The sequence below is a fragment of the Pteronotus mesoamericanus genome, unplaced genomic scaffold (assembly GCF_021234165.1).
Source record: "Pteronotus mesoamericanus isolate MK-2021 breed Mesoamerican mustached bat unplaced genomic scaffold, CSHL_Meso_final contig_657, whole genome shotgun sequence".
Classification (NCBI taxonomy): Eukaryota; Metazoa; Chordata; class Mammalia; order Chiroptera; family Mormoopidae; genus Pteronotus; species Pteronotus mesoamericanus.
Genome location: NW_026555229.1, coordinates 6,661,235 through 6,679,630, shown reverse-complemented (window position 1 = coordinate 6,679,630; position 18,396 = coordinate 6,661,235). Strand labels below are relative to the sequence as shown.

General features: G+C 52.1%; 2 protein-coding genes across 2 annotated transcripts in view; one reads left to right on the top strand and one right to left on the bottom strand.

Annotated features, from left to right (window-relative positions):
* Window positions 1-558: 558 nt before the first annotated feature.
* On the top strand, window positions 559-5,494 carry CALHM2 (calcium homeostasis modulator family member 2). The gene is made up of 3 exons (XM_054581746.1): window positions 559-808; window positions 2,700-3,411; window positions 4,603-5,494. The coding sequence occupies exons 2-3, from the start codon at window positions 2,857-2,859 to the stop codon at window positions 5,017-5,019; spliced, it is 972 nt and encodes a 323-aa protein (XP_054437721.1). The 5' UTR covers window positions 559-808; window positions 2,700-2,856; the 3' UTR covers window positions 5,020-5,494.
* Window positions 5,495-7,192: 1,698 nt separating this feature from the next.
* The window catches only part of PDCD11 (programmed cell death 11), a 39,485-nt gene continuing 28,281 nt past the window's right edge, over window positions 7,193-18,396 (bottom strand). The window contains exons 23-36 of the mRNA XM_054581443.1: window positions 17,625-17,714; window positions 17,339-17,441; window positions 16,758-16,935; window positions 14,641-14,697; window positions 13,633-13,755; window positions 12,662-12,784; window positions 11,935-12,241; window positions 11,594-11,710; window positions 10,717-10,866; window positions 10,257-10,504; window positions 9,340-9,508; window positions 8,843-8,996; window positions 8,231-8,396; window positions 7,193-7,482 (exon numbers count right to left, since the gene is read on the bottom strand). Of these exons, the coding sequence (XP_054437418.1) occupies window positions 7,311-7,482; window positions 8,231-8,396; window positions 8,843-8,996; window positions 9,340-9,508; window positions 10,257-10,504; window positions 10,717-10,866; window positions 11,594-11,710; window positions 11,935-12,241; window positions 12,662-12,784; window positions 13,633-13,755; window positions 14,641-14,697; window positions 16,758-16,935; window positions 17,339-17,441; window positions 17,625-17,714 (2,157 nt within the window). The 3' untranslated portion in view covers window positions 7,193-7,310. The remainder of the gene's footprint in view (window positions 7,483-8,230; window positions 8,397-8,842; window positions 8,997-9,339; window positions 9,509-10,256; window positions 10,505-10,716; window positions 10,867-11,593; window positions 11,711-11,934; window positions 12,242-12,661; window positions 12,785-13,632; window positions 13,756-14,640; window positions 14,698-16,757; window positions 16,936-17,338; window positions 17,442-17,624; window positions 17,715-18,396) is intronic.

Sequence of the window (18,396 nt, the reverse complement as noted above, 5' to 3'; positions counted from 1 at the left end):
CCTAAGCTCCAGAATTCAATCATCAGTCCTCCGAGATTTGAAGCAGTACCTAAAGAGTTAGCTGAAGTCTGGATAGAAGATGTCGACTGGGCAAGGGTTTGTCTAGTCAGTGGCTGAAGAAGAAAGGCCAGAAGAGGCGTGGGGATGGGGGTGGCGGGTGGGGGTAGGGTGGGGGTAAGGGGAAGGCCTAGCCTTGTGCATCCTGCAAGGGTCAGCTTCGGTCTGATGGCGTGTCTGCCCTAACCCTGCTGAGGTTTGTTCTAACAGCTTCTGTCCGGCCGGGTGGAGAGGGGGGTAGTCAAGCATGGACGCTGCTCTTGAAATTGGCCGGAAGGCGGGCCCAGACCAGCTCTCCCGAAGGCCCCCCCCACCACACCCCCGCCGCCTGATCCCTGAACCAGTCCCACTGGTGTGCACTGCCGGGCGGGCTCCCAGCAGTTCTGCCGGGGAAGGCAGGCAGAGCAGACACAGGCCGAGAGCTGCTGAAACGGGTGCCCCAGCTTCCTTTCCTCTGCGCCGCCCTCTGCTGCTCCGCCCTCCCCTGCCTGGTGCGGGGGATGTTTTCCACTCGCTGGCGTGCAAGTTCCATCCCGCTGTTTCCTCTTCTTCCCTGGAGTTAAACTTCTCTGAGGACGCCACCAGCCCTGCTCCTGTGCCCAAGAAAAGCGGGAGGGAGCCCTTGTAGGACACAGTCAACGGAGGGCACATCGGGTGGAACAGCTGCCGCCCCAGCTCGGATGTCTGTGTGCCACTTGCAGAGCCCTGCCCCAAGGAGGCCAAGGCCACTGGTGCCTGCGCCTGCCCCCAGGTAAGGAAGGGCCCCTCCCTGGAGTGTGCCAGGTGACAGGGGAGCATTGCAGGGCCAGTCTGAGGCTTCCCAGAGGGATTGTCCTGGGAGAGAGACCCCTCACCGAGCCCCTCTACTACGGGCAGGGGCTGGCCTTGCCCCTCCCCCAGGGGCCTGACTCCTGTCCTGACTGTTGTTGGAGGTCCCGCTCCCAGCCTGGGGGCAGGGGCAGAAGTCTTAGAAGCTGGTCTGGTCCCTCTTCTGCCTGCCCATGTTCAGGCATCCTGTGCCCAACCTTGTGCAGTTTATAAACCCACGGCCCTCCCACCCCTACCCCCCCCCCCCCCCCCCCCCCCGCCCGCAAGGAGCTCATGAGGAACCTTGAAGCCCAGAGCTGGTGAGAAAGGGAGTAGCAGCTTCTTTTAACCCATTCAAACCCCGCAATATTACAAACTCCTTTTCCAGAGAGTTAGGCTGGAGTCCTTGGGCTGTGAGTTGGGAAGAGAGTTAGATCCGTCCTCTGCTTCCATCTCCCGATAGCCCACGTGGTCAGCCAGCTCTGCCCTGGCCCACCTGACAGCCTGGTAGAGACCAGGACGGGCGGTGGTATAGGGAGGGGGTGCAGTAGGTAATAGGGGCAAGTCTCCTCATCTTTGTTAGCCACCCCAGCCTCTGCTCCCTAGCTTCCTCTGGCCTGCAGGCTTCTGTTTTTCATCCCAGGGATGGGGAGGACACATGGGGCCACACCCTGGGCTGTCTCTGGCTTATGTGGGTGGGGCCTGCGAAGGGAGCAGGGCAGAACTTGGCGGGAGCCCAGGCCACGACCACTTCCTCCAGGCTGCCAGTGCTGCTGGGTGGAACAGGGCTGCTGGGAGGCTGCTGGGAGGCTGCTGGGTAGGGACAGGGTAATGGGTGAGCAAGGAGACGTTCACTGGGGCTCTCACGGGTGGGCACAGAGCAGTGGTGAACTCACTTAGCTTGACTCACCCTGGTGCATTTTCCAGGTCTCCTGAGGCTGTGGTTAAAAGTCTTGCCTAAGCACCTCCACATCTGAATGGTCCCGAGCAAGGTACTTTATTACCCTCTTTAGGCCTTAGTTGCCTCATGTTTGCAGGAAGGAAAATCATCCACCCTACCTCACCCCCGGTAGTCACCCTGAAGATTCAACAGGGTGAGAGACATAGAGGGACAAAGTGTCCTGCGTCCCATGTAGAATAGTTATCAGGCCTTGTTTATTCGCTTTCCTTTCCCTCCAGCATTCCTAAGAGGAGAGCGAGGGCCAGAATGGTTTATGCCCTTTTCATAGGCGAGGACACTGAGACCCAGGGAAAAGTCACGAAGCAGGCTAAGAGGCAGGGTCTCCTAAACCAGTCCAGAGCCTGGGATCTGCACAATGAAAAGGCCCTGATGAACTCCAGGGAGGGGGAACCATATTTGCCACCTTCTTCCACCCCTGGGGCTACAAGCCTTGAGAACACACCCTCCAAACAGCGCTGGGCTCCTCAGCACATTAGCCCTACCTGGAATCCCAGAGGGAAAGCCAGTCAGCATCTCACATTCCCCAGTGCCACAGGGTCATCCCGAACCCCCATCTGGAGAATCTTGCGGTAGCAACATGAACCTAAGTGTCTGAGGCTGATAGACCTGAGCTTGAATCTCAGCCCCTCACCCCCAAGAGCCTCCACCTTCTATGTGTACACAAGGGATATGACAGCTCGATGTGGATCGTGGGGCTGGAAACGGGCTGTAAAGTACCTGAGGCACAGTAACAGTTCCGTGAAATGTGGCTGCCATGATTCTCCCCAGGCCCCGGGGCTCCCCAAGCCTCCTTTCTCACCAGCCTGGTCACACAAGATCCCCAATATCCCTGTTTTCAGAGGCAAACACTTATCAGTCATTTCCTGTTCTGCAGGGAGCACCAGGCCGGCCATTCTAGGTGATAAAATGACCAGACCGTGCCCTGCCTTCAGGTGCCCACCTGCCTGCACTCCTTCCTAGTCTCACCAGCCACCATCGGTCCGGTACCTTGTCTCCGCCCCAGCAGTCGGTCCCTCCGCTGACCTATCAGCATGGCAGCCCTGATCGCTGAGAACTTCCGCTTTCTATCGCTCTTCTTCAAGAGCAAGGATGTGATGATTTTCAATGGGCTGGTGGCACTGGGCACGGTGGGCAGCCAGGAGGTGTTCTCTGTGGTGGCCTTCCACTGCCCTTGCTCACCAGCCAGGAACTACCTGTACGGGCTGACGGCCATCGGTGTGCCCGCCCTAGCACTCTTCCTCATTGGCGTCATCCTCAACAACCACACCTGGAACCTAGTCACCGAGTGCCAGTACCGGAGAACCAAGAACTGCTCCGCTGCCCCCAACTTCCTCCTTCTAAGTTCCATCCTGGGCCGCGCAGCCGTGGCCCCTATCACCTGGTCTGTCATCTCCCTGCTGCGTGGTGAGGCCTATGTCTGTGCTCTCAGTGAGTTTGTGGACACCTCCTCGCTCACAGCTGGAAAAGAGAGCTTCCCACAAGCCCATGCCACAGAAATCCTGGCCAGGTTCCCTTGCGGGGAGAGCCCTGCCAACCTGTCAGGCTTCCGGGAGGAGGTCAGTCGCAGGCTCAAGTATGAGTCCCAGGTAAGGCTGTGCAAAGGGAAGTGCTTCTTCCCTAGCTGGTAGCCGGTTGGGGAGGTGTTGGGAGGCCTCCAGGGGCCAAGGGCTCCCAGAGGCAGGTGTCAGAGCTGTGTCAGCTGCGGGTTAGCGCCTGGTGGGACAAGGGACAATTCCAGCCCCAAACAAGAGCTTTAAATGTTAAAGGAATAGTCTTCTGGCTCAGACTGAGCCTTGAGCCCGTTACTCCAGCCAGAATGAGCACAAACCAACCCCTGTGAGTCTATGGAACATTTGCTACGGGCCATGAGTTGACAGTGGGGTGCATCTGGCTCCAGGGATGAACACGCTCCTATCCCAGGAAGGGCCCCGGCCAACCCTGAATCAGCCTCAGGCATTGCTGACAGAGGGGAGTCCTGTGAGCCAGGAAGTGGTGTCGAGTCAGGGAACAGCAGCTGCTGCTGCTCTGACTCTAGCCTCAGCCTTGGCTTAGTTCTGATGGAGTGAAGGCTGGTCAGGGGAGAGAAGGCCAAGGGCAGAGATGTGAGCAGAAAGAGAAAAACTGAGCCGGAAGCATTAACTTAAAAGAGGCAGGGGGTGAGGCTGAGACAGAGAGGAGCCCAAGATCTTTAAAAAGGTCTCTCAGGTCTGTGAGGAACAGATAGAGAAGCAGGGTTGGAGACAGCATCAAAGGAGATGGAAGACATAGAAATAAAGTTTGATATTCAAAAGCCTGCAGATGCCTGTACAGGGCTGAATGGGGAAACAAGGATGACAGCTGCCCTAGCCCTCGACAGGCTCCCGCCCAGGCCAGTGTTTAGACAAGCACATGAGCAGGAGTGATGGTGTAAGACCCAGGTCATGGGGGTCTCAGGGAAGGCAAGACTGCTTCCTGCAGGTGGCATCTGGGCTAAGCCTGACAGTTTGAGCTGGATTTTCATGTGCTGAGATGATGGGAAGGGGGCAGGGCAGGCCCGGGGCTAAAGAAATGGCAGCAGAAAATGTGGGAGACAAAGTCTGAGAACAGAGAACGTGTGAGTTCAAGAGAGTAAGGAAAAACCAGGGAAATTACAGCCAGAAGGGCCGGCTGCCCTTCCAGAAGCAGAATCATCAGCCACACTGCCAGGGCCAGCCCAGCCCACACCCTATTTGATCCTGGGTGGGTGAGGGTCTAGGCAGCCGCGGGCCCCTCCTCAACCCTGCCTCTTCTCTGGCCAGCTCTTTGGGTGGCTGCTCATCGGTGTGGTGGCCATCCTGGTGTTCCTGACCAAGTGCCTCAAGCATTACTGCTCGCCTCTCAGCTACCGCCAGGAGGCCTACTGGACACAGTACCGCAACAACGAGGACCAGCTCTTCCAGCGCACGGCCGAGGTGCACTCGAGGGTGCTGGCTGCCAACAACGTGCGCCGCTTCTTCGGCTTCGTAGCGCTCAGCAAAGAAGATGAGGAGCTGGTGGCGAAGTTCCCAGTGGAGGGCACACAGCCGCGGCCGCAGTGGAACGCCATCACCGGTGTCTACTTGTACCGTGAGAACCAGGGCCTCCCACTCTACAGCCGCCTACACAAGTGGGCCCAAGGTCTGCCGGGCAATGGCACAGCCCCAGACAACATGGAGATGGCCGTGCTTGTCTCCTAATGGCCCCGTCCCCACTCTGAAAATGACAGGCCTTGGTCCAACACTGAACCCTACCACCTGCTCACATCAGCATCAGAGAACTTTTTTTTTTAACTATTAACTTTTTGGGAAAACAGACCAAGAGAAAGAGACAAAGTAATCTGGATACAGGAGAGTGCTAGTACACAACGTGGTCAGCTCCGACAGGAAGGCTCTCAGACCTGAAGGCATCCCCTCTCTTATTGCCACCAGCCACTTGGCCAACCGCTTTGGAGGAAAGACCCTTTCTCTGAACTATGATATGGATGACCTTCTACTGGTGGCACTTCAAGGCTGAGAAGCCCCGGCCAGCAGGGCTAAGTGACAATGAAACTCACCAGTCGGCTCATTATATAGGATGTTATGCAGTTAATTGTGTCTAACCTCATATGGACGCCCAGCTCACTGGTGCTCAGCTGGGAAGCTGCCCTTCAATATATGCTACTGGCTTTATTTTATATATACATTTTTGATAAAGTTTTTCTGAGTATAAAGGACTAGCTTTGTGTCTGCATAATTGGATGAGCCATGCCACAGCAGATTGGTGGTCATGGGGACAGGTCTAAATCCCATCTCCTGCCCTGGCCGGTGTGGCTTGGCTGGTTGGAGCACTGCCCGATGAACATTGCGGGTTCAATTCCCAGTCAGGGCACGGGCACAGGCACGTACAATCCCCAGTCCAAGTGCCAAACCCTGGTCCAAGCATGAACAGGAGGCAACTAATTGATGCTTCTCTCTCACATCGATGTTTCTCCCTTTTCCTTTCTCTCTAAAAGCAATGAAAAAAAAAATGTCCTCTGGTAAGATTAAAAAAAAAAAAAATCCCATCTCCTGTGGGAGGGAAGGGGACAGACTGAAATGGACAGAAGGGAGGGTAGGGAAGCAGGGAGAGCCAGGTGCTCCCGCCCGTGGGGAAGCTCTGACGCTGACGCTCTCTTAGCAAGTGGATTCAGTTACCTCGTTTGATCTGAGGGAACAGAGGCAGCCTGGCCACTCTTAGAAGTAGCTCAGCTTGAATTTCTTGAGTCAGAAGATCCTACACTCAAGTAGAGGAGACTAGTTATCATAACCTGGTGCTAATAACCAAGAGCCAGGACGGGCTCTCCTCCCTCCCATGCCTGCCCCTGCCTGATCACCTCCACCACCTCTAACACCTTCGATGCCCTTCCTTGTCCTGGTCCTGCTTCCTGGCATATGACTCAGGCACTGCCCATGGACAAGCTCTCTAGCTCTCAGAACACTTAAAACTCTGCCAAAGAACATTTTTTAATTCTCTTTGGACCAAGCCAAAAAAAAAAAAAAACTGGCTGCAATAACTAGCTGGGTCTGTGCTGGCCTCTGAGAACTCGGGAGCACACAGGATTATTCCTTATCAAATGATGCAGGCGGACTTTCTGGGAATTTTACAAGGGAGGTGTGTGTGTGGTGGGCATGTCGTGCATCCTCACCCTCAGGACTCAGGGAATAAGCAGCGAGTCAACCCCCGCCCAACAACACCGCCCTAGAAGGGACACAGAAACACAAGGCTCTCCCCAAAGCCACACAGCACGCCAGTCTAGGTCCACACTGAGCCTCCTAGTTGCCAGGCAGCATACAATGTACATGCTCTCATTTTACCCACAGAACCCTTCCAGGTAGGACTTTTTAACCCCATGTCACACACAAGGGACCAGTTTGGAGAGGCTGGGTCATCTGGCCCTGGTGGGTGAGAGAAGACACCAGCGCCAGGTAGCTTTCCTCTCAGGCACGCAGGTTCCCCACTTTTCCTTTCTAGGCTCTACCTTTGTCCTTCTGTCCCAGCTCACGGCCTCCACAAAGGGTGCAAGGCTGAGCTGAGGTAACCAAACGCCAAGACACCCCGAGATCTGAAGGGGCGGGCCTGCTCCCTGGGCCCTGCTGACCCCCTCTGACTGGACCAAGAGCCTGCTGGGCCAAAGCGGGATCCTGGCCACCGATCGTCGGGAGTCGGTCCTTCCGTTTTCGCTCCCCGAGGAACACCCATGAAGGAGAACCCTCAGCTTTTCCTTGAGCCTGCAACAACTGAGCAGCCTCAGAAAAGAAGATGCAACTGCTACTTTAAATAAAATAACAAAAAGGAATTTATAAGAAATCTCAAATGCCTTTTTATCCTAACAGGATTACCCCAAGGAACGCTGCAGAAAAAACAGCACTTAAATAGAGTCCTCAGGCAAGACAGTTTTCAACTGCGGGGAGCCTGAGGCTTGGTTGGGCTGGCCCGCTGCGGACAGTGGCTGTCCGGGGCCAACCCACCACTAGTCCTCCGTCATTGAGCCCTTGGCCTCTACGTAGTCCAGGGCCTTCGCCTTCACTGCCTGCACGTCCTTCTCAGTGCCATGGTGCTTCTCGTAGTCCAGGTAGCGCTTGAAGAAGAATTTCATTCGCTTGGGGGCCAGACTCAGGTGAATGACCCGCTCGAAGATGTCTCTGTGAGGAAGAGCAGGGCAGCGTTTGCCTCTTGGTCCCTGCCACCCGATTCCTGGCTAACCTTCCCCACTCACTCCTGGGCTCTGGAGCGGCCCTGTTACATCCAGCACCCCCACTTCTACCTTTATTTTTACTACCACCGTAAACTCCTGTCATATCCCCTGGAGATGGGTAACACCACCCTTACTTTCCAGGTGAGCAGACAGACCCCCCGAGATGGTAAAGGACTTGCTGGCCTGAAGTCACACAGTGAATCAGGACAAAGCTACTGGGATGGGACACACATAATGTATGCATCTGTGAGAAGAGCTCCGCTGAAAACTGACTGATGGGCTTAGGTGAGGCACTGGTTCTCTCTGGACCGCAGCCCACCCATCTCTAACCCTCCCTGCCTGTGGGGATGCTGGCAGACAACAGTGAGAGTATGTCTGTGAACATTCTCTACACTGAGAGTCAGGCACAGAGTTAATTATGAGGGGAAACCGAGACTCCTGACCCCCAGGCCAGCAACCAGGTATCTCCCACCATGGTACCAGATGCTGACCAGAGGCTGGCCCCTGAGGCAGGAAAAGAACCTGGACAACTGAGTGCCACAGGACCTGATGTGTTGTCTCAAAGCTGTTTTTCCAGATACATTAAGACAACGGGGGACGCTGGGAGCTGCTGTGGTTGCTAAAAGTCATCCGCTTGGCCCATGTCCCCAAACCCCCGACAGGGAACTGAGCCCCAGTCTGTCTTCCCCTCTCACCGGACTTCCTTCTGGCTGCCATGCTTGATGGTCATGTCGATGTAGACCGACCAGACATCTGTGCGCTTTGGGTAGGTACTCAGTGTGTTCTCGAAAATGGCTTTGGCCCGCTCCGCATCCCCCAGCTGGAACTCAAGCTGGGCAAACTTGGAGATCACATCCACATCTGCAGGGAGAGGACAGCTCAGACCCACAAAGCAGACGACTGCTCACCACAACAGTGTGCTACAGGGGCTGAGTCTGACCCCTGACTCCCTGCTCATGTGTCCCAAGACACAGGCAACAAGAGGGACAGTGAGGCAGGTTTAGGGCCAAATACAGTGATGGGCACTGATCTATGACTCCCACTGCAGAGAGCCTGCTCCATGGGGGGCAGGGGCAACAGAATCAGTGTGAATTGCTCTTTGTTCCTCCTTCTTCAGAGTTTAGCTCTTGAAATGCATCATGCATTATGTTCATGAGCATATAATCAACAGAAACAGAGAGTTAGGTAACCTTGACAAGGCTTCCTACCACCACCCTCAGATGAGGGGACCGGCAATCCCTATGCCGAGACAGGAGAGCGCCAAACGTGCTCAGGGGCTGGGTCGAGAGGCGGGACTAAGCACTCACGCTCTTTTTTAGGCAGGCACTCGAGGGCGCGCTGCATCACACGGTGGCTGGCCTCAGCCTGGCCCCTCCGCAGGAGGAAGGCGCCATATTTGATCCAGACAGCTTTCTCCTGCCGGAAACGCTTCAGCATCCGGTTGTAGAGTTCCCCAGCTTCCTGTGGGAAAGCCAAGGCAAGCTGACAAAAGTGTGATGCGACAGAGGGGGCAACAGCTTCGCTTGTGAGAAGACAGACGCGGACTCACAGATTCTAACCGCTATGCAGGCCCAACTCTAGCTACTGAGGGGAGAGGGCAGGCTCACAGAGATGGGGAGGCCTAACACAAATGGGGTGTTTCCCAGTTGATCCTGCGCCCGTAAGAAGGTCCTAAGACTAGAACCGGATCCAGAGCGTGGGTAGTCTTCTCAGAGATTTCCCTGCTGCCTCTGTGACCCCCAGGAGTCAGCTTCTGAGTGGTTGGGGATGCTCCTGCAGCGGGCCAGTGGGCTCAGACTCCTACCTGGAATTTCTCTGACTTGGTGTAGATGTCAGCCAGCTGGAGGAAGACCTTGAGAGGTTCATTGTATTGCACGGCCCGCTCGAAGACCTTGGTCAGTGACTCCTGCGAGCCATACATGTTTTCTAGGTTCAGCAGGGCCACCCACACGTTCAGCTTCTCCTGCTCCTCTCTATAGGGAGAGCAGTCAGCACATGAGCGCCACCGTCTCAGCCCAAAGGGCCCCTCACTCCAGTCTGGGCATGACGATGGGAACTCCATCCTCCTCCCCAGGTTCCATCTATGTCCCCGGTCCCCACCCTCAAGTGCAGGCACCGAGAGGCCCTGTCTCATTGCAGCTCACACAGCAGCAAAAACCCAACCCCTGATTGCCAGGTCCGGGGCTCCCAGACAGAGGCTCTACCTGGCTCTACCTCCACTCCTAGGAAGGGAGCCTACCAAATATCAAACTGGTCTGAGATGTGAGCTGGAAGGAGCAGAATCTCTGGTCTGATTCTTTCCCCAAACTAAGAGAATGAAGTAAAGGATTGCCATTCCTCTTCATTAGCCTTTGGGAAACTCACTCTACTCTCTGCCTGGAAAATGGCCACCTGCAGCATTTCCCCCCAAGTATGTGGAAAGCTGTGCGCCCTATTCTACTTGTGCCCCAAGTTGGGCACCTTATTCAAGTTAGGAACTCTTGTAAATGTTAGCTGTTTCGGTGAAGAGGACGATAAAATATAAATGAGCAGGTCTCTTTCACAGATGGCACGTCCACGAGAGAGCCTGGGAACGCCTGGGGCCCCTGGTGGCAGCCACGCCAACTGCTATCGGCCCACTGAGGAGCGAATGACCTGCAGGTGGCGAGCCCTGCAGCCTGGGGAGACACGGCCCTTCCTATCAAAAGACCCCTCCCCAACGCAGGGGCACGAATCCCAGACCTGAAGGAGATGGTCTTGAGAGCCCTCTCGGCCACGGCCCGGGCCTTCTCAATCTCCGTGGCCTGCAGGTGGAAGGCCATGTACTGCAGCCACAGGATGGAGCTGTTGGGGGAGCTCAGCACAAGTCGATCAAAATCATCTGCTGACTCTGGCTGTCGCCCAGGATCCATCAGGGCCTCCTCAATGCGGGACAGCTCTTTCTCTGCATTCTGCTTCTCCAACTCCCTTTCCTTCTTGCTTTTCTTCTTCTATAAAAGGCAAAAAAAAGGGAGTAATCAGTTCCTCAGGCCCAGGGCAGGTCTACGACAGAAGCCAAGAGTTGGCAGGACAGTCCACAAGCTCTATAAATACTCCTTGGCCCAAGATTGCCCCACCCCACCGGAAGAGGCACCCACAGGCTACAAAAGAGCACAGGAGAGGGGTCCCTGCAAAAAGGACAAAGCCCTGCAAAATACAACACCGTGGCTTGCTGTGGCTGCTCATCCTCCTCGCTGTCTGAGCTCTCTCCTCGAGGCGGCAAGGCTGGGGTAAGAGAGTCTAGCCCCACGTCCCAAACGAAGCCGGAAGACAGCTGCAGCCGGGGCAATTCTGCTGGTTTCGTCTGCTTTCCCTAGAGGACCGTGGAGGCGTGTGAGGAAAAGTGCTCCGCTCAGGCTGCTCCCTCTCCCCCAACACCCTCCCACCTGGAGGAACGGGGGCTCCCCGCATGCTCCGAGGGCCTGCCCCTCCTCCCCTCGCCCCTCTTCCCAGGGCCGGACTAGACCCTGGTCCACCCAGAAAATTTATTATAGGGACAAAAGAACCTTCTTTGTAAATAAATTCATTTAAGTAACAAATTTTAAAAATATATTATGCATTTGTGTGTGTATGCACACACACGTAATAACATATGTGCCGTATAAAATAACTGTCGAGCTAGGACAGAGATACAACAAATGTTCTGAGGGTGGAAAGAACATAATACCTGAAGTCTGAGAAACCCTTCCATACCTAGTCCTCAGTTCAAGTAACATTGCTCTGACTTTGCAGAAGGGACTCAGGCTTGGGAACGCTAAGCCTCCTCTTTATCTACCCATCCCATTAATTTAATTCAGTTTCACTCAATAAATTAGAATTTAACCTCATTCCAATTTATTTTATGCAACCCACTCGAGGGGTAAGACAGGGTCCCTGTCCTCAGGGACTTCACAACCAACTGAAGAAACCAGCAGCCCCATCTTTTCATACTTTACAGAAAACAAGGAGGATGGTACCGAAGAGGCCAGCTCTTAGGCAAGTGCCCAGGAGCCCCACGCCCAGAGCAGCGCCTGCACCCTCACACTCAGTGCTGGCCCCACCTTGGGCGGCACGCTCCTCTCTTCCATCTCCTCGTCTCCTTCCCGATAGTACACTTCGACACCACTGTCGTCCTCCTCTGCCGGAGCGGCTTTCTTCTGCTTCTTGGTTACCGTCTCCTGAGATACGACATGTGGGAAAATGCCGAGCCCCCCGTCTTGCCCAGGAGCACCCCTGGGCAGCCCAGGGCAATGCCCCCTCCCCGCTCCTCCTGGCACCACCCAGTGCCCTGCCACCAGACTCACACCGTCCTCAGTTCAAGAGAAGGCGAGGCAGCTGCCCAGCTGGCTTCTGAATCACTCCCTTTTCACTGCAGGGGAGGCCGCCCTCCCTGGCGACATACCTGTTCACTTCCGGACTCCGGGTGAGGCCGCTTGCCCTGCTTCTTTGCTTGCGGTTTCTGGGGCTCTTTCTTCTCTTTGTTAAGCATCTGTGTCTTCTCCTGTCCCTTCTGCTCCCTCTTCTCTTTCCTTTCCTGGTTCTTCTTTTTCTCCTTCTCTCCTTCTTTTTTGTGGTTTCTCTCCTCTGTCTCTCCTTGCCTCTCCCCTTTCTTTACAAGTGGCTGTCCCAGGGAGGCAGGAAACACATCCGGCTTCCCGGTATCACGGGGGAGGAATGACAGCTCTACCAGGTTCTTCTGGTGGTTCACACTGTGACAGAAGAGAGGGAGGATGGACAAGGAAGACAACAGAAGAGTCCAGTGGGCACAACCAGCAGCCCAGGCCGCCTTCTCCTCAATGACCCACAGTTTTCTGGGCCCTGTCCTGCCTGCTTTGGACTCCATTCAGTACTCAGGAATGAAGGATTTGCACATCTCCCAGGCCTGGTAGTAAAATAGAGGGGCAGCCGTGATGTTCCCCTACTTTGTCCACAGCAACAGGTTCCTATGCAGAGAAATGTCTCCACATCTGCTTTTAGAGCTGAGGTAGAGGGTTACAAACAAAGGGGCTTCGTTCATCAGAACACGTGCACCCCTCGACCCAAGCCATTCTATTGAAGTTTACCTTTGAATTCCCTCCCAGGGCTCCCAGGGAGAGGGGCGAAGGGGTGTGGGACAGGAAGGCACCTACCTTAGGACCTTGGCTGTGAGCAGCTTCCCTTCGGGGAGGTATCTGTTACAAAGGGCTTCCTTGGACAGGCTGTGCTGGGAGACATGTGGGTACTGGGCCAAACCCACAACTGAGGGTCCGAGGCTGACAGAAGAGAGACAAGGGTCTGCGGTCACAAATACAACAACAGAGTCCCAGCCAAGCCCAGTGCTTCCACTTTCCCAGGGACCCAAGTTGTGACCAAGATTCACAACAGACATTAAAGCTCCTGGCGTTCACAAGGATAAAGCGGGACACTGGCCAGGTAATTCAGCTGGTCAGAACATCGTTCTAATATGCCAGGGTTGCGGGTTTGATCCCCAGTCAGGGCACATACAAGAACCAACTAATGAATATATAAATAAATGGAATAACAAATCAGTCCCCCCCACCTCTAAAATCAATTAAAAAGTAAAAATAAAAATATAAATCTAAAAAAACCAAAAAACCCAAAAGTTTAAAGAAGGCTCGCTTTGTAAACTGGAAAAAACATCAAACACAGCGAGAATGTGATTTTCACCCCACACCAGAGCAGCACAATGTGTAACTCACAAGCTACTAGAGAGACAAGAAAATGAGGAAACGTAACAGTGAGGAAGGCTGCACAGCCTGGCGGTCGTGCACATTACATGATTTCACAGAACATTTACAGATCATGATCAAACACTAAATCAAACAAAAAAATCCAAACAGATTTAAAACTGAAAATGGGCATGCCCTATTCTTTGTCCTATACAACAAATAAGAATAATTCAAAACCTTTTTTAAAGTAAAAACAACTTGGAGTTTTAGAAACTGGTGGAACCTCACTGACTTTCCTTCCTTCATATTCCCCTCAGGGAAAGGGCAGGGGAAATGGCGCAGACGGCAGACGGGCGGCGGGGGGCGGGGCCAGGGGGGGCTGTGGGGGGGCACTTGGTCTGGCCCACGCTCCCAGGCTCCACGTCACTCACCCACAGAGCACACCGTGCGGCTGGACAGACTTCACGTAGCCCCTCAGGAGCTGCCCTTCCTGAATGTCCTGGATGGAGTTAATCTCGGGATCTGTTATTTTGCTTTTTGTCTCCGGGTTTGTTCTAAAGGAATAAAAGGCTTATGTACACATGCCTCTAATCCCCTTTCCCCCCCTCCCTCCCCGCAGCTGACCTGGGGCACAAACTACATGTAAGAACGGGACTCGGGACCGGACGGTAAAACACAGAGCCATGATTTTCAACCTTTTTCATCTCATGGTGCATGTAAACAAACCAATGACTAAAATTCTGAGGCACATAAAAAAATGTATTTTTAGCCAATCTGACCAAAAAAAAAATGGGTATAATTTTGGTTCATTCACACCAGACGGCTATTGTGTTGGCTGCTGTCATTTTTTTATTTGACACTCTAAGGGAAACAAGGTCAGTGTCCCTGACTAAACAGTCAGGTATTGCATGCTTTAAAAATCCTTGTAGCACACAGGCTGAAAATCGCTGCTGCACAGTGCAGGCCTACTCTCCCCTGAAGTTCCGTCAGCTGGGCACACATGTCTGTGAGCTGGCTATGCAGAGACAGGGAGAGGCTGACGAGGCCTCACACCTAAAGCCTTGGCCTGACCAGCATCCATTTCTAACCATGAAGGAAGCTGACCTCAGGCCAGTCCGCTTCATAGCACACTCACCCGTGGGACTACTATGGAACCCGTGGGACTAAATCACCTTCCCTCACCCGGGCTACTATCTGGCACCTTAAACACCCACATTTGGTTGTTTGAACCTTTCCCTGGGAAACAAGAGCCCAGCAGACAGGTTTCTCTATCAATCTGAATGTCCTCAGCTATTCTGGACAAAAACAGGGTAAGGCATAAAGTGGACAAGCAGAAAAGAAAGGTGGGAAGCCCAAAGACGATAGTCAGATCCACGTAGCCTCTCCTCTGTCCTCTAAGTGGGTTTTCCTGCTCTTGTCCCAATAACACGGAAGCCCACCTGGACGATCGCAGCGACAAAGTCAATACCTCATCTGCAGTGGACAGGACATAACACCTGGAATGAGAGCAAAAGAGAAGGAAATACTGACATGTCTGCATCTCAGGAGACAGCAAAGGGCCTCAGCTTCCTCTCTGCAAGGCTGACCAGCAGGTAAGAGTGAGGAGACGCGAGACCAGGACTCTGTTCTTCATTCTGCTGGAAACCTGCTGAGGGACTCGGGACAAGTCCTGTCACTTCTCCAAGCCTCGGATTACTAGTCTGTCAGGTAAAAATAACACTACCTACTCTTCTTACCCAAGAAGGCGCTGGGAGAGGAAAATAAGAGGAGCCACAAAAGCCCTCGGGCAGATGCAGAGGCATGTAGCGAGTTATTTAGGAGACACGAACAGCCCTACGTCAGGTCCTGGGGGTGTGTGATCTCAGTGGAGAGACAGTAACCACAGGACACCGTGACCAGCGGACGACCGAGGGGCTACTGCAGACTCAGGGCAGCTGAGCAGTGAGGTCTGAGCTAGTGGCGGTGCGGGGGCTGGCGGGGGCGCTGCCAGGAAACAAGCAGGGTTGACTCTTTGGTTGGGTTTCCCAATTTATTTCATCTAAAGTGGCAATTAGTAGGCCAAAGTCACAAAGTATAGAATTTTAGCCATAGAAAGGATCTCAGACACAGTACAGTCCAAATTTTCCTCACAACAGGTGTCTGCATTTTATAAATACAGCACCATAACCCCTAAAGCAGGAAAAGACCTTGAGAGATCGTCTACCTTTAAGTAATTAATTTATTATCCACATTTGGACAGATAAAGGAATTAGAACTGAACACTACTAAATAAATCTGTTTAGGTTTGGCTATAAATAAATCTATTTAAAATAAATAGTTCGCTAAAACTCACACCTGCGCCTGTAAGCCACAAGAGACAAAAAGCAGAAGTGATCCTGGACTTCTCTCTGACTCCTCTGTTTGCTTTGCACAGGCCCTGGGGATTTTTGTGCTGTTTAGCTCTGACCAGTGGCTGAGAATTCAGGCAGGTGCTGGTGGCTGGGACACTTGAGATGGAAAAGAGGAAATGGCTACTTTCCAGTCTCTGCCTCCTGAAGGGGTCCACTCTGTCGGTAGCTCACTCTGATTTTCAGAAAAGTATTGTATCAAGCTGAAATCTGTCTCTCCAATGCTAGTTTATTCAGGCTATAAAATGGTCTTGAAACCATGAGGCAGGCTCATATTTGTGCATCTAAGAGGTTCATAAATAAATCACCCCTCAACTGCAAGTGGTTACTATCCTTTTCCAGAGAGCACTTACAAGAGCAATTTGTTTTTCTTTAATTAAAAGGATGAATGTTTCAGTATAAAAATGAGCAAGCAACCTGGACAAGCAAGGTACAGAACTAGTGTAAGCAACCAATAAACATGAAAAATGACCACGCAAACATGAGAAATGCATACAAAAATGGGAGATCAATGTTTGCCTATTCAATGGCTAAGATCAGAAATTAAGAATATCCACTGTTGACGGGGGTGTGAGAAATGGACAGTCACATTTGGTGTCAATGGGGATACAAGTTAACACAGTCCTTTTGAAGGATACTTTGGCAAAAAGCATAACATTATTTGACCAAATTTACTTCTAGGGATTTATTTCACAGATATACTTACACCAGCATTGAAACATACGTGCAGATATGCACATTATTGTCCATCATCAGAAAAATTTTAAAATAAGTTATGATTAAAAACCATATAACAGAATACTAAAAAAAAGTTCAAAGTAAGGAAAAAGAACAAGGTTGATTTAGATATACAGGCATGGGAAATGAAAAAATCCATGATAAACTGCTATGATTAAAAAGCAAGTTACAGAACAGTATATTATGATACAATATAATGGAAAATTATACCTATATATGTGTTAAAGTCTTGAAAGATAGAAACCAAAGTGTAAAATGGTAAAAAGTTTTAGAGAAAAAGAGAAACCATGGAAGTTTTCATTTTCTATGCAATTTTTTTTTTTCTGGTACATAATCACGTTTTACCTCTATAATTAAAATTTAAAAAAAAAAAACAAACAAAAAAACCACAATCCCACAAGAGGTGAAAAGAGGAAGAAAACAGAGCCTACCTGACAATCTTCTGGGGTGTGAAGTCTTCCAGGGGCGTCTCTGAGTAGCAGTCACTCACGTGAAATATACTGACTCTGCCAATCCTCCCAAAGGGGAAGGAGACAGTCAGCCCTTTCTTGGGAGTCACCTTCACCACTCGGCCCATGGCTACTTCCCCCTCTTCAAGCTTGTGTGGACCTGGCAGGAGAATGAACTGATTCAGGGAAGAGGAAATGAGCGAAGGAAGACTCTGGAACGCTGACCACCCACAGGCTGGGAGGGTGCGAGATGCCCAGGCCTGGGGTACTACGCTGAATGGACCAGGACAATCATGAAGACTCAGGCCACCATGCCATGTAGTCAAAAACCCCAGGGCCATGTGGTAGACAGCCCTTGCTGAGACCTAGGAAAGCTAACTGTGTAAAGGTAGTGCAGAGGGTGATGCTCCAAAAGAAATAGTTCCAAGAAGGTACCAAGCACATTAGGTTTTCTAAGGACTCTAGTATCAAAGGCATCCTTTAACCTGGACAATAACTGAAGGCCCCTTCCCCCTCTGTCCGACCCCCTCCCTTTTGGAGCAGGTACCACTTCATTACCACACCTATGAGTGAGAGACACAGGAAGGCCTTGGAGGAATCTGGGCCCACCACGGTGGCCTTCAGGGCCTGGCCTATCCGAAACTTCTTATCTGGGTGTTTCAGAACCTGGAAGGACAAAGAAACTCTGATGTTTGAAGAAAGGTCTATCATTTACCCAAACCACACAGCATTTAAGTTTCCATAGCAAGTATCTTCCCAGCCAATCCTGGAGTAGTGTACGGTTCCCTGTGCCTACTGTGAGTGCACAGCAGACACTGAGCCGAGCTCAGGGAGCTCAAGCACACTGACCTTGAAGCTAAGAGAAGTGAGCAACAAGGGGATTCTTCCCCGGATGTCTGGAGCAATCTCCACCTCGAGCCATTTCTTAACCACATTGTACTGAGGAGAAAAACACAGGTGGAGAAATGGAATGAGACATATATAAGCATTTCTTCTTTTCCCTTCATGAAAATATAGATTCTCCTAAAATCACTGGGCTAAAAGGGCCCTAATTCCACATTTTCCCAAGGGACAGGAATCCACCCCTACATCCCATTGTCCCTGCCCAACTTCCACTTCTCACAGGCTTCACTCCAGAGTCTAGCTCAGAGCCTTTGCTAGCCCAGCAGGACGCACATCGCTCCTGGCGCTCAGCTAATTAGAACGCAAGAAAGACCTTGGAGAGGCTCTCAGGCAGCGGGACCAATCCCCTTGACCTCCGCAGCCTCGACCAAGCTCAGCTGTGCCCAGTGACTCTCAAAAACCTTTAGGAGCCAATGTCTTATTTCCAGATCAATTCAGGTTTTGATCTTTCACCATTTACACAGTCTTCTGCTTTAAACACACATCCCAATTTTCAAGTCAATTTAACAAAACATCTATCAACCAGCCATTATGCACAGGGCATGACAGTGATAAATATAAGCCTGGCTGACAAGGAGACAGTCAAGTGAATAAATGAGTAAGCAAATAACTACAGCAGCAAGCACCATAGAGGAAGTACAGTATGCTATGGGAATATATAGGAAAACTAGTAATGGATAGTTATATGTGCTGGACCCTGAAGGATTATAGGCAATAG

What these genes read in the sequence shown, in the direction of transcription:
- CALHM2 (XM_054581746.1), top strand. Translation starts at nt 2,857, where the DNA reads ATGGCAGCCCTGATCGCTGAGAACTTCCGCTTTCTATCGCTCTTCTTC. An exon ending in GGCTCAAGTATGAGTCCCAG is followed by an intron (nt 3,412 to 4,602) that starts GTAAGGCTGTGC and finishes TTCTCTGGCCAG; the next exon opens with CTCTTTGGGTGGCTGCTCAT.